This window comes from Ixodes scapularis, unplaced genomic scaffold (genome assembly GCF_016920785.2).
Source record: "Ixodes scapularis isolate PalLabHiFi unplaced genomic scaffold, ASM1692078v2 PGA_scaffold6__148_contigs__length_123643588, whole genome shotgun sequence".
NCBI classification, from domain to species: Eukaryota; Metazoa; Arthropoda; class Arachnida; order Ixodida; family Ixodidae; genus Ixodes; species Ixodes scapularis.
Window position 1 is genome coordinate 73,161,318 of NW_024609881.1, and position 17,995 is coordinate 73,179,312.

The window sequence follows — 17,995 nt, forward strand, 5'->3', positions numbered from 1 at the left end:
GCGTTCACCAGCTTTTGCTTCGCAGGTAAGGAATGCAGTCTCAACATCCACACATGGTTCATCTGGTACGCACCTGGTGATGCCAAGTCTTTAATGATGTCCAGCTTGTCCAGCTCGTGTCGGAAGTCCTGTATGCGGTAGGGGCGTTTCTTCACATCGCCGTGTAAAAACACCGCGTTCGTCGCGATGTATCCAGCGGGCAGGGATGGCAGCATAACCTGATAATCTTTTACAGTTTCCTTCGCGTTATCTGCAGCAGAAGTACCACGGCCAGAAAAGGCCGATGTAACCGCCCCTGCATAGCGCATGACTCGACGTCCGTCTGCTATTGCTGCCGGAAGATGCATCCGTTAGGCAACAAGCGCACTGCCACTTGGTCAGCTGCTCGCGCGGCAATATTACGCACTGATATTTAGCTCTCTCCGTGCCCGCTGTGTTACCCGAACCACAAGAGATGTGGAAACCGCAACAAAAATACACGCTTAAATAGGATTGCAGGGCCCCTTAAAGGAGTCATGAAGCGATTGTTCTACTTTCGCTAAATACTGCTTAGACTCACTTTCTTACATTAGTAATTGAATACACTTGCCTTTGTTTTTAGTTTCTAGGCAATGGTAGTCGACAAAAAAAATTGAGAAATATGAGCATCGTTTATCCCCTCAACTCGGAGCCAAAGCTATACCTATCGTATGCCTATCCCATGCCGCCTATCCTACGCCGCCAAGGTTAATCATAACCACGCGCTGGATTGGCAAAGTATAAAACGCGCGCTGAGCTCCAGGCATTGTTAGAGCTCGGCTATTGTCATCACCGCAGTGGTTGGACGCGAGACACCCACTACCCGAGTGACCCCCGCGGCGTTCATTGTTACGAGCAGAAGTCGAGTGCTCACAGAGTTCGTGTTGAATCCACGAACCGCGCTCGACTGTCGTCCGGTGGGTAGACGCTTTCCGGAATTCAGTGCCATCTGGTGACTCAAATGACAGTTTATCTTTTACTATACTAATGGCGGCAATGAACCTGTTGACTGCAGTATTTAATAGGGAACCGTCACTTTTAAAGGTCAACGGTAAACGAGAATGTGCGCTTCAACAACAATTATTTTTCAATCTCCTTTAGTGCCGATGGCAAAACAAATGGAGCCAGTCGCAACGAAGCGCCAACCCACATAGACGCCTTGATAGAGTTCTATACATCAAGGGGCTTTGAAGCCGAGTGAGTGCTACTAACAGATTGACTGGGACCGAGTTAGAAATGAACGCTTACGCAGCTCTTGCGTCCAATTCCTGCTTCACGCCGCGCTAACATCTAGAATGTATAGGCCTCGAATCGTCTGCTTAGGAGCATCTTCAACTTCTTCCTTCATCAGTAAACAGAAGGCTGCCATTAGTATAGCACATATGCCGTTTTCAGATGATGATGATAGTGATCAAAGTGGCCAGACTGAATTCCTGAAAGGGTCTATTACGTCATCAATCTATTCAAACGCAAGACTGCAGGATAACATTAATGGTCGAGGCAAATTTGTAGAAACTGAAGAGGTGATTATCTATGAATGCGATAGCATTTATCAGTTCATACCGAAGCATTAGCGGGGATGCTGAATTGGTGCATAGGTCGTGACGTCAATTGTTTCGCTAAATTTAGCAAATAAACTCTCCCTAAATTTAACGTCGTCCTCTAGGATGACGCTAAATTCTTGTCGTCCTTGAGATCACCCTATAGGGTGTCCTTGAGGTCGTCCTCTTAACGTCGCCCTCTAAGACGTCGTCCTCGATGTCGTACTAGACGCCATCCTTGACGTCGTCTAGGACTACGTTGAGGTCGACGTCCTGAAGGACGACGTCAAAGGCGACATCTGGAACGACGTCTAAAAACGACCTTTAGAGCGACCTCAAAGACGACCTCTGGAGGACCTCTAGGTATACCTAAAGGACAATGTCAAAGACAACGTCCTAGAGGACGACGTCAAAAACGACGTCTAGGACAGTCTCTAGAACGACCTTTAGGGAGATCTTGAGGACGACGTGAATACGACGTCTAGAACGACCTCTAGGGCGAGCTCTAGGACGACGTCAATGTTATCAGGTCTTTCAAAGAGGGTGCGAATGTGAAGGAGTGCGTCCTGCTGCTCCGCATCCGCGCGGTGCAATGGGGCGCAAGCACAGTTAGCTGAAATGGTCCACAGCGCATACCTATTGCGCACTAGGAGTCCAGGAAATACCCATATAGGGGGAATTCACTGGTGGCCATAGCTGTGTGCGCGACTGCTGAGCGCGTGCTGTTGGCGAGCTTTAACAGTTATTCTGCTGCGTGCATTGCACACTATCAAGATTGCCGGCGCTAGCAACCTCTTATTGTGAGCTCGATCTGAGCATGTAAGCAGCACCCACAAATATGGCGTCGACTTAATACTTTCATATAGGGAGTATTCACTGGTGGCCATATCCGTGTGCGCTGCTGCTGAGCGCGTGCTGGTGGCGAGCTTCCGCAGTCCTTTTGGAGCGTGCATTTAGCACCATCAAGGTTGCCGGTCTTAGCAGGCTATTAATGTGAGCTCGTTCTGAGCATCCGCCCTAAACATCGCCCTCAAATATGGCGTCCAGTGAATACCTCCTATTGAGTAGTAGCTTAATAAGACTGTCGAATTAATAGTCCCATTTTATCCTCGTCGTTTCACAGCGACACAGAAGCTTCTGTATCGGTGGAGGTTTCTGCGAGTACTCTTGGGGGGGCCAGGCTAGGACCAGTAGGCCTCTGCAAAGTCATGAACATTCCAAGCTGATACCCTTTCCTGACCCTTTTATTGACAAACGCGAGAATAAGAAGAAATAAAAAGAAGTATTTTTCGCCCACAATGTGCGAAGAAACGAAAGCGATAGATGTAGCACGACCTCGCAATGCTGGTTAGATTGTGCCGTCGCGTACCTGAGGACGGAGGTGCGACGTGGTTAGTTCTCATAGTCGTCGTGGTTGGCGTCCTGGATTCCACTGATTACCGTCAACAGTGCTCGCTAATCCGTGAAGTACGTGATAAGCGCGTTGGAAGTTTCCGAAACCATCCAACATTACGCATAGCAACTTCATACCACGAAAGTAGGATTTCGCATCACGCGAGTAAGGTTTGAAAACAAGTGTTTGTAGCAGACGACACGGAAGACTGTCCTTTCGTCACGTCTGGCAAGATGCCAGACGCGACGGCGAGATGCCAGGGCTTCCCTCTCTACTCACTCCGCGCTGCGCGGCCGATTATTATTTTCCAGTCTCGGCTTTATCATTGGGGAGTTAGTTCTCAAGCTTGTCTGTGTTTTTTTACCACCAACTCCTGGCTGCTGAAGCTTCTGTCTACTGCCACACTAAAGAGCGACCTGCATCAGGACAGGCGTCTACCACACCATCAGAGCTGTTGTGACGCCGCCAGGATCGCGGCCGGCGACAGCATGGCACTTTCATGACGTCATTGAGAGGAAATTGAGAGACCAAGCTCTTAAAATACGCTAAACACGTCAATCGAAGACGGTGTCCAGGCACCATAGTGCCTGCTACTGCTTTAGTCATGGTGGTGCGTTCAAAGGGTCATTTTGTTTTTCTTCGGGCGGAAGGAATAACACTTCGCCTCCTAACTTTACTTGAGTTTGATACTTTCGCGAACGAGAAACAATCAGATCTCGCAGAAATACAGATTTGCTCCTTCGCAGTGACAATGCGCTACCTCTCTTCAGCACGTCCGAAAATACCAGTAATGGAAGGTTCTAATACTTTCCCGAGACAATTTCGCACCTTTGCTTTCTTTTCCACGAAAAACAAACAAACAACCAAAGTTTTAAATAAGATTGTAAGAATGTCATTAGGAGAAAGGCTGTAAACAAACTATTGAACACGCAGAGACACTTGTTTCGCTTTAAAATTGTATACAGCCCAAGACACAGATACAAATGTGAACTGGGTGAAGATACGCGAACGATTTATAATTATAGTGGATTAGAAATTGTTTGCGAATTTGTTGCACGTATACTGCTGCAACAAGTCCGTCCTTCGGCAAGGTCATATTTCTCCCGGCGTCTATTTCGAGACGAACATCCATAACAGAGCCCTACGCGCGTCGCTAACGTCACGACGGAGCGGCGGCGCTGCTGACGGTGTGTATATGGCGCACGCGCAATACGCTTTACGTTCTTTCAATACAGATCTTGCGTCCGGACCTGACGTGGTCAAAAATACGCTTGTTTGAAAGCCGCGCGTGACTGAGCATGGGAGGAATGATAATTATTGTTGATTGGCACTGTGCGATATTCTTGCGCACGCGCAGTTGGGACGTCGCTTGAGCGGAGAAGAAAGCGTGGTGCTCACACTGGGATTCCTAAAAGTCGCAGCTGCAAAATCCCGTGTGAAATCGCACTATGTAAATCAGGCGCTAGCACCATAATGACATATCTCTTTAACCTTCTCATTCTCGTTCTCTGGAGTTGTTTCTTGGATACATTGAGATGCTTCAGCGTTGATGACAACGTCGAAGGTCAGAAAGAAAATCCACGTCAGAAGGAATACTCGCCTCTGCAGCTCCATTTTCTTTTACACGTTAGGCAATTTGCGAGAACAACCGCTGAGTGTTCGTTTTTATACTTTGAGTGTGACCCACGTGACTATGAAAATACAGATGGCGTTTCAAGGATGTTTGTTCATATTTACGCAACTCGCCAAGTTGTTGCTATTGTCTTTGCGCTTTTTTTTTCTATTCTACACGCCGCGTATATACCTGTTTACTCAGAAATTGCAACACCATCTTCCTTTTAGTCTTTCCAGGTAAACAAGGTTTTTCTATTCGATTTCGTTGTGCAACACGAACAATTGAAACTTGTTCCTCGAACCGTATGTGCCCGCCCCCGCGGGAGGGAGGCCTGAAGGCTCTGACGAACATGGAACGAAGTTTATTGTTTCCTGCATTTGAGTACGTGTCCCCGAACCGGCATGAGAATACTCGCGACAACGCTGGAACTATACTCCGTTTTCTTTTAAGCCCAAGCGAGGTAAAAGGTACAAGGACGAGCATGTGACCCTGAACACTGCTTGCACAGCACAAGCGCGCGTGCATGGCAGGACGCTGAAAGTCCGCAGCTCGCTCTTGTCACTTCTGCCACGATAACAGTTAATGTGAAACAGTGTATATTACCTCTTTCAGACGGGCGCCAAAAAGGGCCTTTACGCCAAAGGAATTAAGGATTTTCGAATTGCCTTTAAAGGTCTGCAGTGCCAGAGAGCGCGAGTAAATCTCATTTAGACGACAGTTACAGCGATTGAAGTCTTGTAGCTCGTTCGCACGCATAAAGCACGTTCACGCAAGAAAAATATCATGGCGATACAAAGAATTTTTTTTAGGTATTTTCTTAAGGAAACAAAAATTAAAAAAAGAAGACAAAATGTCAAGTTCAGTCGACTGACTAGAATTAAGTCAACCTTAAGCCCAAAGAAAGTGTTGTTCTTTTTTTTTGGCAAATAGCGGCAATCCTGAACGTCTTGCTCAGTGTGCGCGCTCCCTGCACTCTAAGAAAAAAAGGAGAAGAAAGCTGGCAACAGCGACTGTTCCTCCCTGCTGTGAACAAGTTGCCCAGAAAGGGGAGGAATGGAAGTTCAGATGAAAGGAGGAGGTCCAGCTCGTCCTTGTTCAGTTAGCGCAGAGGTAGAACGTCGCGCTACTGACAAAGTAATCAAAGGTTCGATCCCTGGAAGGAGCGGTTATTATTATTTACCAAAACAAACATAAACAAACCCAGACCTATGGAAGGAAAATTAAAGTCCCTATTATCCACAGACGCCAAGGAAAATTATACAAATATCATTTCTACAAGCTTCATTAGCACGCTGTTTGATAAAGAAGATTTGTGAACCCAGATTGGATCTAAGCTGTTTACGCAGGGGCCAAGACGACGAGGTCGGTCCTTCAGTCGTTTCTTTTGCCATGGCGTTATTGACATTAATAAAGAAAGAAGTTTAAACACATCCGTCATAAGCCGCTAAGCTTCGAAACGATGCCGACACTGTTACGTACACTGGGCGGCTGCGATCAGCTGCGATGGCGGCGGGCTTCGGCCACTTCGGCCACATATCGTAACTCGGCTGCCTCGGCCGCCTCGACTGCCGGGCCCTGACCCTGGCTGTGACCACTGCAACCAACGGTGCAAAGACTACAACGCTTTGACGCTACGAGGACTGGAAGCGAGTTGTGGCCCTTTGAGGTCCCTTGTTCTCGCGACCGCTGTGCAGCGACAGTGATGTGTGGTTTATCTGTGCGTTTTCTGTGCAACGTTCCGTGTTGTCAACCCTTACCGTTTGCCAACCGACCATCACCTTAATTCTGTGTTTCCGGAGCTGCAGATGGCAGTGCTGCTGTTGCGAACGAAGGCGCGAACAATCGCCGACGTCCCATGTGTGCAAGGGCGCCCGGAGGTGTTGGTGCAAGGAGGGGTGTGTGGAAGTTGCAGCGTTTTACTTCTGGAAAAGACGCAAAAAAACGAGAGCGTTTTCCTTTCTACTCCGGCCCCTCTCCTCCCTCTGGGAATATTTCTGCGGGCGCTCATGCCTGTGTGTCGTGGTATCCGGCCAACTTGTTGAAAGCCAGTTGGCAAAAGGACATTTTGTCGATAGACAACTTGTAAAATAAGCCACTCCGTCATAGGCCAATTCGCAGATCCCAACTCGTCGAAGACCAGTTTGTTTATTCACCCTGGCGCCAGCGGCCTGAAACGGGCGGGAAACACGCAGTGGTCAGCGCAAGCTAGCAACACAAGCTGGCAGTCGCTTCCAAAGGCATCAAGACATGCAAAATGTTTGCAGCATTTTGCAGCACCAGTGAAGAGAAGAAGATAAATGCCTGTGGGATATACCACCAACGGAAATACATCACCCTTCAAAGCTATTGTTTCTTAAAAGTTTTTAATGCTTGGGCGTTGTTTAAAAAGGAATAGTACAGCAGGCCGTTGATAGTTAAAACTGATATTTCATACTTCTGCTTAATTCAAATTTCAAGGTTCCGACTGTTCCATTGTTTTTAATTTATTTTAAGCCGCTTAATTCAAACAGCGTTTTCGTGCAATTCCTACTTTTTGTTCTCGCGGTCCCGTTGAGTGAGCTTCCTTCCGAGCACCGGTGCACCGCAGAAGAGCAACACCTACGGAGCTTGCTTCTGCGGTTGTTGCTTCTCCGAAGTGAGAGGTGCACTCAACAGGGCTCAAGCAGGAAACCACGAGCTACGAAAACGAGCACCATGCGAAAATTTTCATAAGCTCCACGGACGAAGTGACGTGACAACACGGGAGAGGTCCATGTCGCAGCGTCTGCGCAGAATGATATGGAAACTGCCGCTCAGTGCCCGTTTTCGTCCCTTCTTGGCCCTATGAACAAACTTAACTTTGTTTTGAGTTGTAATGTGCTATCGAAACAGTCCAGACGAAACAACATTTGACATTCCACTGATCTTTATCGTGTGGCATACCTGTTATGATCCATAGGCCTGTGTAGCGGAAATTCTCGAGTATCTGCTTGGTATGTGTAGCCATTCATATGGCAAATCACAATTTTATCTTGCATCATATTTAGATGAATTTCCAATAAACCAAGATTTCCAACAAGTCAAACAAAATTCGTGGCTTCCCAGAGTGTGAATTAATGAGTGTATTGTATAAAGACAAGGTCAAAGGATAGGCGATTCCTTGGAGAATTTACGGGAAACCGCGCGGTGCTCGCAATTTGTTCAGGCTCAGAAACATGGAATGAAAATAGAGGACAAAAAGTTTCCATTCGTTTTCATTTTGGCACATCCGCTTCCGTGACCAACCGCCGATTTCAGACATCAAACCGGAGGCACTTCAGAGCTTCACCGTCGGACGGCAACATCTCACATTATAAATGCAATTTTGCGAAGCGTTAAAAGGGCCGTGCAACGATTTTAATGTTCAAAGATTTGGTAGTTTGTATTTTTTATATTGTTTATCTAAGCACACGTAACCAAAAACGTGTCACCTTACCCCGATAAACAGCTAATCCACAGCGTAATCGCAAAGAAAAAAATTAGCTTTTTGGCGATCTGCAGCTGCGTGTGGCTGTTGCAGAAACAATGGAAGTCAACAAAAACCTGCCCCCCTCCGCTGCTACATTCGCCGTCAGCCCCGTGGCGAAGTCTTTTTTGTCAAACGCTCGCCGCGACCTTCGACAATGCTAACCCTTTAGAAGTCGACAGTCGCGGAGGAAGCTGCTGGTCTCTCTCAAGAGAGAACCCAAGGCGACACCACGTGATCCCCCCGAGTATGTCACTCGAAAGGCGACATGGAGAGTTGAGAGGCACTGATTTGTTTCATTTTCTAAAATAAGAACTAGCAAGATACTTTGTGATTGCCAGAAGCTGAGCAGGTTGGTTATTCATGCATTTTTCTTCTTCCGTTGAGCTGGCGTATCTACAAGCATAAAAACTAGCGCTCGCAAGAAAATACTGTTTCCTGTTCTTCGTTTTATAGGTGACACAAGAATAATTTCTCCAGCTAATTGGGCAAAGTCCGAACATTGTTGCACCGCCCGTTTAAGAGTCCGAATCTGAGGAGCCAACACCCCAACTGCCACTAATGCCACAGCAGCACTGACACGCGGGGCAACTACCTCGCACCCCCACGACATACTTGGCTTTCTCCAGGATAGCTAGGTTCGACATTGTACATGTACCTTTTTTTAGTACACGGAAGTGACGTCATCACGTCTGATTGGTTGGAAACAAAAGTGACGTAATTTCCCTAGAAAAATGTGGGCGGAGTCGGCAAAACTGGGCGGAGTCGGCTACCGGACGTGACAACAAAATGACGTTTCATTTTGTACCGAGTACGTTTCAAAAGGTACTTGCTCGGAACTAGGTGTCATTGGCAGCATGTGTTCGGCGGCGAGGCGTCGCCGTCTCGTCAATTCGTCTTTTTCTTTAATAGAGCTTTTTTTTTCGCCAGAAAGGCTGTATCGGGAACACCGCGATGCATTCAAACTCCCGGAGGAGATCTTTTGGAAGCAATACCGCCTGCCCAAGATCGTGGTGCGGTGGTTGTGCGACGAACTTCGCGAGGAACCGGAGGTGGGAAAGTGCGTACCTCGTGGACGGTCATAACTGTGGAGCTTCAAGTGTTGTGTGCACTGCGCTTCTACGGCACAAGAAGCTTCCAAGGCATGGTGGCGAGCGACGAACACGTAGCGCGGGACCAAAAGACAGTCAGCGTTGCGGTCCGCGCCATGTCCGTCGCTATCGTGCGTCGTCTTGGGGTCCAGCGTGGCTGGATCCACTTCCCCGAGACACCGAGCGAGAGGTTCGACGCGAAGAAGGGCTTCAGGCTGTTCGGCAGGATACCCGGCGTCATCAGTTGCGTGGACGGGACCATGGTCTCCATCGTCGGCCCGTCCAAGAACGACCCCACCGTCACGAAGGCGGCGTACTGGTGCCGCAAGTACTTCTACGCCCTCAACGTGATGGTGGTAAGTACACTCATGTTACGTTGTCAAAACGCGCCCCAAATCTATAGAAAAAAAAAACGTACTGCCGATACGGTTTAAGTATGCCGATTTATGACTGCGGGCTGTGGGGTCTCACGACTGCGTGAGCGTGTGCTCTACGTAGCATGTGAGCCGTGAGACGCTTCTCCCAAAAATAATACTTGTCTGTTAAAACGTGCCAGCTTCCGTAAAACAAAACAAAAAAAAAAAACATTATTTTTGTTTCAAGGTAGTTAGTTGTACCTTGCATCCAGGAAGGTGTGTTGACATGCATGTGTCAGACAAAATAACTTAAAAGGTTCTAAAATTGCGACTGCTTTGTGAACCATAAGTACAATCTACTACTTGTGGATTCAGGTAATTACATGTCAATATCTCTCTCACTTTCAGGTGTGTGACGCCGACTGCCGGATAATGTGCATCGACCCACGGTATCCCGGGTCGGTGCACGACTCCTTCGTGTGGCAATTTTCCTGGCTCCGAAACCAACTCGAGCAAGGGCAGGTGCCACGCGACGGCCGGTTCCTGCTTGGTGAGCATACTAAATTCATTCCTTACGCACACGGTGGCTCCCACTGCTTGAAAGCCACCGTACCACACGTACTGTGCTTGTTGTGAGGCACACAGACACAGTTGCTGGAACTCCTTGAAGTGAGACAACACCCAAAGTTTGGCCATTAATCTCTGTTTATGTCCACATAACTCTCACACTCTGCAGGCTACGAAAGCCACACTACACCAATCTCACGACAGTGATAGACTATGCAAGGCATGCGACCGCAGTGCGAGTCACTGTCCGGTTTGGCCCACTCACTGTTACTGTCTGCCTGTACCCTCTTGCTGGTTGGTTTTTGCATGAAGTTGGAGCTCTTTCGCTGATCCCTGGGGGCTCGCCTGGTCGCTTTGACGGTCGTCAGTTTGTACGGAATGGGATCAATTCCTCCTTGGCCACTTGGGGCTCGCCAAATCTGTCCTCGGGTCGTCTCTGTCCCACACACTGGATTCTTTTCCCTGACCCTTCTTCTTCGGTCTGCCTATATAGCTCCTCCTATTAGACCCTCCTTGTCCTAACAGGTCCTGACTCCTTTCCAATCTAACCACCCCCTCTCTTTTCCCCATCTCCAACTCCACCGAGGATTAGGAAAGAGGTTCGTCGAACTGGCGCCTTATCCCCTTGCTTGCCAAAGACAAGGCCAGCGTGTTCTGCTCTGCCCGTGCCTAAGGTCACGGCCACACTCCCAAAAGCAACAGAGCTTTTATCTGTCGGATGCAAGGGCCTAATAATGCACTTGCATACAACACAGCACCCCTAAGGAATCGTGCACACATCCCATACAACTCACCAGGAAAGCACATAGTTACATGAAATAACAGGGAGTTTGCAGGCAAGCTGGTGCTAATTAATCATAATGTAAACTGATACTGTAGTGCAGAAATATTAACACACTTTTAAGTCACACTTAAGTTACATTATAATTGACATAGTTGCACACAGCTGCTTTCTTGCCTTTTATTTTAAAAAGAAAAGAATGTAATATATTCCATCCTCTACATGTGCAGGTGACAGCGGCTACCCCTTGGAGCCTTGGCTCATCACCCCTGTCCCCGGGAACCACGCGACCTCCACCCCTTGCGGCCGGTTTAATAACGCGCATTCCTCGATCAGGTCTGTTGTGGAGCGCTGCATCGGGCTGTTGAAAAACAGATTCCGGTGTCTGTAAAGGCACCGGGCTCTGTGTTACCACCCTTCAACAGCCACCGCCATTATTTCGGCATGTGCAGTGCTCCACAACATCTGCCTTGCACCGAGCGAACCAGAACTGGAGTCAGACTCCGACCCTGAAGAGTCAGAGTTGGAGTCTGAGCCGAGCTCGGACGGTTCTGAGCCGAGCTCGGAGAGGTCAGCGTCGGCTCCCGAGAGGCTGGCTCCTGCCGGCCCTCCGGTCGGCCTTCCGGTCGGCCTCTCGGACAGGGGGAAGGCTCTGAGGCAGCGCCTTGTCGCCCGGTTCGGAACCCGCCGCAGATGTGCCCGTGCGGAGCGCCACACGCAAGGGGTTCGCCGCCACGACGGTAGTCCCGACCATCAGGGACACCGTCGGGAAGCCCCTCAGCGCCCTCGCTGCGGTGGTGCCCAGCACGGACGCCGCCAGCGACAGGGAACCTCTCGCCACCACGACTGAGGTCCTGACCACCAAGGACCCCGTCACATCCTTGCCCTCAGTGAAGCCCTCCCCGTGGAAGCCGTAAAGTGCACACTTCGCTTCCTCCTCCACAGTCATGGCCGTCCACAAGCTACATACTCTCTTCAGCTCCTACACCTTGTGAAGTTCGTCGCACAGCCAGCGTGCTGCCTCCGGATACGTGTCGAGTGCATCGCGGTGAAATCGATACAGCCTTTTTTTTTTATTTTTATGAGCAGAAGGCACGAGACGCAGTCGACAGTGACAGAAAAGGTTCGGAGGTTTAATTGCCAGACCAAATGGTCATCTGGATTGCCCCTGCAAAGAACTCAGAAGTAATTTAGACTACCTCTAGAAAGAAATGCTTGCTTTTGCAGAGATTGCTTTCTTAGTTGCTGATTGAACCAGGGATATTGTTGTCATGGACATGGTTTCATTTTACAAATACTTCAAAGCGTCTTGCCTTCTGCTCCATTTTATTATCTCTTTTATGGTACTTCATCAAAGTTAGGTGATTGTGTTATCTCAAGACAGTGCACATGTAGTTTGTTTTGAAAATTGCTTTATTTCTTAAAGAAAAACCCCTGACTTCATGAATAAAAGTGTGATAACATGGAATGTAATATTTCATTCTTGGAAGTAAAACTGAACATCGACTGGAACCATGTAAGCAATTGGGCAATCTTAAGTATATATCACAGATATCTTGTTGAACACTCTGGTCTTATTTGAGCACAATAGTTAAATTTCGAAAGGAAATAAATATATATATATATTCTCTGACTAGCATACCACCATATAAACACTGGACCACTTTGAAAGAATTATCACAGATGTTGCGCCAAGCATTCTTATTTGAGCACAGCAATAGCAAGTTCTCGAAAGACAAAAAAATTGTTTCTGACTAAAGCAGCCGTCACTCGCGCGCTCCCCGTTGGTTCCGCCGACCCCTCCGCTGCCCCCGGCACACCCGGCTCCTCGTGGTTCGACATTTTGGTTTGAAGAAGGCGCGTAGCGCACATCCCGCATAATATTGGAACAACTTTCTCTCCAATTAATTCTTAAATGTATTGCAAAAGGGTACAAAAAAGCGGTTTGTTTTAACAACGCCCAAAAGGTTTTGATTGTTTTTCAATACTTTTACCTGTACTAGAACAGATGCGACGGCCAACGACGCACAGGATTGGTTGCCGTTCCTTGGCTAAACGCAGGAACTGCTCCCCGCTGTCGTAGTAAATCCTACCCCGTATCCCGCGCGCAGGGACGCCTCAGGGAATGCGTAGCTACTTTCGCTCGTCGGTGGTTGGCTCCGGACGTCGCTGAAACGGGTGACGGGTGTCAAGTTTGAGATGACGTAGCGGCGTCAAAGTGGGCAGAGCCGCCACGTGAGTGTTGCTAGGATACGCTCCTCCTTTGCATTACGTCACTTCCATGTTCCTTTTCTCAAATGTCCAACCTAGCGATCCTGGATCGCTAGGTTGGACATTTGAGAAAAGGTACATGGAAGTGACGTAATGCAAAGGAGGAGCGTATCCTAGCAACACTCACGTGGCGGCTCTGCCCACTTTGACGCCGCTACGTCATCTCAAACTTGACACCCGTCACCCGTTTCAGCGACGTCCGGAGCCAACCACCGACGAGCGAAAGTAGCTACGCATTCCCTGAGGCGTCCCTGCGCGCGGGATACGGGGTAGGATTTACTACGACAGCGGGGAGCAGTTCCTGCGTTTAGCCAAGGAACGGCAACCAATCCTGTGCGTCGTTGGCCGTCGCATCTGTTCTAGTACAGGTAAAAGTATTGAAAAACAATCAAAACCTTTTGGGCGTTGTTAAAACAAACCGCTTTTTTGTACCCTTTTGCAATACATTTAAGAATTAATTTGAGAGAAAGTTGTTCCAATATTATGCGGGATGTGCGCTACGCGCCTTTTCAAACCAAAATGTCGAACCACGAGGAACCGGGTGTGCCGGGGGCAGTGGAGGGGTTGGCGGAACCAACGGGGAGCGCGCGAGTGACGGCTGCTTTAGTCAGAAACAATTTTTTTGTCTTTCGAGAACTTGCTATTGCTGTGCTCAAATAAGAATGCTTGGCGCAACATCTGTGATAATTCTTTCAAAGTGGTCCAGTGTTTATATGGTGGTATGCTAGTCAGAGAATATATATATATATTTATTTCCTTTCGAAATTTAACTATTGTGCTCAAATAAGACCAGAGTGTTCAACAAGATATCTGTGATATATACTTAGGATTGCCCAATTGCTTACATGGTTCCAGTCGATGCTCAGTTTTACTTCCAAGAATGAAATATTACATTCCATGTTATCACACTTTTATTCATGAAGTCACAGGTTTTTCTTTAAGAAATAAAGCAATTTTCAAACCAACCTACATGTGCACTGTCTTGAGATAACACAATCACCTAACTTTGATGAAGTACCATAAAAGAGATAATAAAATGGAGCAGAAGGCAAGACGCTTTGAAACATTTGTAAAATGAAACAATGTCCATGACAACCATATCCCTGGTTCAATCAGCAACTAAGAAAGCAATCTCTGCAAAAGCAAGCATTTCTTTCTAGAGGTAGTCTAAATTAATTCTGAGTTCTTTGCAGGGGCAATCCAGATGACCTGTTGGTCTGGCAACTAAACCTCCGAACCTTTTCTGTCACTGTCGACTGCGTCTCGTGCCTTCTGCTCATAAAAATAAAGAAAGGCTATCAATTTCACCGCGATACACTCGACACGTATCCGGAGGCAGCACGCAGGCTGTGCGACGAACTTCACAAGGTGTAGGAGCTGAAGAGAGTATGTAGCTTGTGGACGGCCATGACTGTGGAGCAGGAAGCGAAGTGTGCACTTTACGGCTTCCACGGGGAGGGCTTCACTGAGGGCAAGGATGTGACGGGGTCCTCGGTGGTCAGGACCTCAGTCGTAGTGGCGAGATGTCCCCTGTCGCTGGCGGCGTCCGTGCTGGGCACCACCGCGGCGAGGGCGCTGAGGGGCTTCCCGACGGTGTCCCTGGTGGTCGGGACTACTGTCGTGGCGGCGGACCCCTTGCGTGTGGCGCTCCGCACGGGCACGTCTGCGGCGGGTTCCGAACCGGGCGACAAGGCGCTGCCTCAGAGCCTTCCCCCTGTCCGAGAGGCCGACCGGAAGGCCGACCGGAGGGCCGGCAGGAGCCAGCCTCTCGGGAGCCGACGCTGACCTCTCCGAGCTCGGCTCAGAACCGTCCGAGCTCGGCTGAGACTCCAACTCTGACTCTTCAGGGTCGGAGTCTGACTCCGGTTCTGGCTCGCTCGATGCAAGGCAGATGTTGTGGAGCACTGCACATGCCGAAATAATGGCGGTGGCTGTTGAAGGGTGGTAATACAGAGCCCGGTGCCTTTGCAGACACCAGAATCTGTTTTTCAACAGACCGATGCAGCGCTCCAGAACAGACCTGATCGAGGAATGGGCCTTATTAAACCGGCCGCAAGCGGTGGAGGTCGCGAGGTTCCCGGGGACAGGGGTGATGAGCCAAGGCTCCAAGGGGTAGCCGCTGTCACCTGCACATGTAGAGGATGGAACATATTACATTCTTTACTTTTTAAAATGAAAGGCAAGAAAACAGCAAAAACAGCTGTGTGCAACTATGTCAATTATAATGCAACTTAAGTGTGACTTAAAGGTGTGTTAATATTTCTGCACTACAGTATCAGTTTATATTATGATTAATTAGCACCAGCTTGCCTGCAAACTCCCTGTTATTTCATGTAACTATGTGTTTTCCTGGTGGGTTGTATGGGATGTGTGCACGATTCCTTAGGGGTGCTGTGTTGTATGCAAGTGCATTATTAGGCCCTTGCATCCGACAGATAAAAGCTCTGTTGCTTTTGGGAGTGTGGCCGTGACCTTAGGCACGGGTAGAGCAGAACACGCTGGCCTTGTCTTTGGCAAGCAAGTGGATAAGGCGCCAGTTCGACGAACCTCTTTCCTAATCCTCGGTGGAGTTGGAGATGAAGAAAAGAGAGGGGGTGGTTAGATTGGAAAGGAGTCAGGTCCTGTTGGGACACCGACGCTCTAATAGGAGGAGCTATATAGGCAGACCGAAGAAGATTGGTCAGGGAAAAGAATCCAGTGTGTGGGACAGAGACGACCCGAGGACAGATTTGGCAAGCCCCAAGTGGCCAAGGAGGAATTGATCCCATTCCGTACAAACTGACGACCGTCAAAGCGACCAGGCGAGCCCCCAGGTATCAGTGAAAGAGCTCCAACTTCATGCAAAAACCAACCAGCAAGAGGGTACAGGCAGACAGTAACAGTGAGTGGGCCGAACCGGACAGCGATTCGCACTGCGGTCGCATGCCTTGCATAGTCTATCACTGTCGTGAGATTGGTGTAGTGTGGCTTTCGTAGCCTGCAGAGTGTGAGAGTTATGTGGACATAAACAGAGATTAATGGCCAAACTTTGGGTTTTGTCTCACTTCAAGGAGTTCCAGCAACTGTGTCTGTGTGCCTCACAACAAGCACAGTACGTGTGCTACTGTGACTTTCAAGCAGTGGGAGCCACCGTGTGCGTAAGGAATGAATTTAGTATGCTCACCAAGCAGGAACCGGCCGTCGTGTGGCAGCTGCCCTTGCTCGAGTTGGTTTCGGAGCCAGGAAAATTGCCACACGAAGGAGTCGTGCACCGACCCGGGATACCGTGGGTCGATGCACATTATCCGGCAGTCGGCGTCACACACCTGAAAGTGAGAGAGATATTGACATGTAATTACCTGAATCCACAAGTAGTAGATTGTACTTATGGTTCACAAAGCAGTCGCAATTTCAGAACCTTTTAAGTTATTTTGTCTGACACATGCATGTCAACACACCTTCCTGGATGCAAGGTACAACTAACTACCTTGAAACGAAAATAATGTGTTTTTTCTTTCTTTTTTTTTAACGGAAGCTTGCACGTTTTAACAGACAAGTGTTATTTTTGGGAGAAGCGTCTCACGGCTCGCATGCTACGTAGAGCACACGCTCGCGCAGTCGTGAGACCCCACAGCCTGCAGTCATAAAACGGCATACTTAAACCGTATCGGCAATATGTTTTCTTTTTCTAGAGATTTGGGGCGCGTTTTGACAACGTAACATGAGTGTACTTACCACCATTACGTTGAGGGCGTAGAAGTACTTGCGGCACCAGTACGCCGCCTTCGTGACGGTGGGGTCGTTCTTGGACGGGCCGACGATGGAGACCATGGTCCCGTCCACGCAACTGATGACGCCGGGTATCCTGCCGAACAGCCTGAAGCCCTTCTCCGCCTCGAACCTCTCGCTCGGCTTCTCGGGGAAGTGGATCCAGCCACGCTGGACCCCGAGACGACGCACGATAGCGACGGACACGGCGCGGACCGCAACGCTGACTGTCTTTTGGTCCCGCGCTACGTGTTCGTCGCTCGCCACCATGCCTTGGAAGCTCCCCGTGCCGTAGAAGCGCAGTGCACACAACACTTGAAGCTCCACAGTCATGACCGTCCACGAGGTACGCACTCTCCTCACCTCCGGTTCCTCGCGAAGTTCGTCGCACAACCACCGCACCACGATCTTGGGCAGGCGGTATTGCTCCCGAAAGATCTCCTCCGGGAGCTCGAATGCTTCGCGGTGTTCCCGATACAGCCTTTCGGGCGAAAAAAAAAGGCTATATTAAAGAAAAAGTCGAATTGACGAGACGGCGACGCCTCGCCGCCGAAAACATGCTGCCAATGACACCTAGTTCCGAGCAAGTACCTTTTGAAACGTGCTCGGTACAAAACGAAACGTCATTTTGTTGTCACGTCCGGTAGCCGACTCCGCCCAGTTTTGCCGACTCCGCCCACATTTTTCTAGGGAAATTACGTCACTTTTGTTTCCAACCAATCAGACGTGATGACGTCACTTCCGTGTACTAAAAAAAGGTACATGTACAATGTCGAACCTAGCTATCCAGGCTTGGCTTGGCTACAGTAGGACCCTTGCACGGATGCGAGAAAAATACTACTGGCCCAAGCTCCCGAAGACTGTCCACCTCTACGTCCGTTCGTGCCACGTATGCCAACGACGCAAGGAACCACCGACGAAGCCGGCAGGTCTCCTGCAACCGATCGTGGCCCCGACTGCACCATTGCAGCAGGTTGGAATGAATCTTTTCGGACCTTTCTGTAGTGTGCTGTAAATAATCTAGATGGCGTTTTCAGCTGCATTTGAGATGGTGCCGCGTGCCGCGTGCTTGACAGCGGCAAGCGCTGATTGATGTAGATATTGTAAATACAAGCAGTCTTGATCGAAACT

At 49.0% G+C, this 17,995-nt stretch overlaps 1 protein-coding gene across 1 annotated transcript in view; it reads right to left on the reverse strand.

Annotated features, from left to right (window-relative positions):
* Positions 1-4,566, reverse strand: part of LOC115317881 — a 46,068-nt gene extending 41,502 nt beyond the window's left edge. Inside the window, exon 1 of the mRNA XM_040216118.1 lies at positions 4,431-4,566. Coding sequence (XP_040072052.1) covers positions 4,431-4,566 — 136 coding nt within the window. The remainder of the gene's footprint in view (positions 1-4,430) is intronic.
* Positions 4,567-17,995: the final 13,429 nt, after the last annotated feature.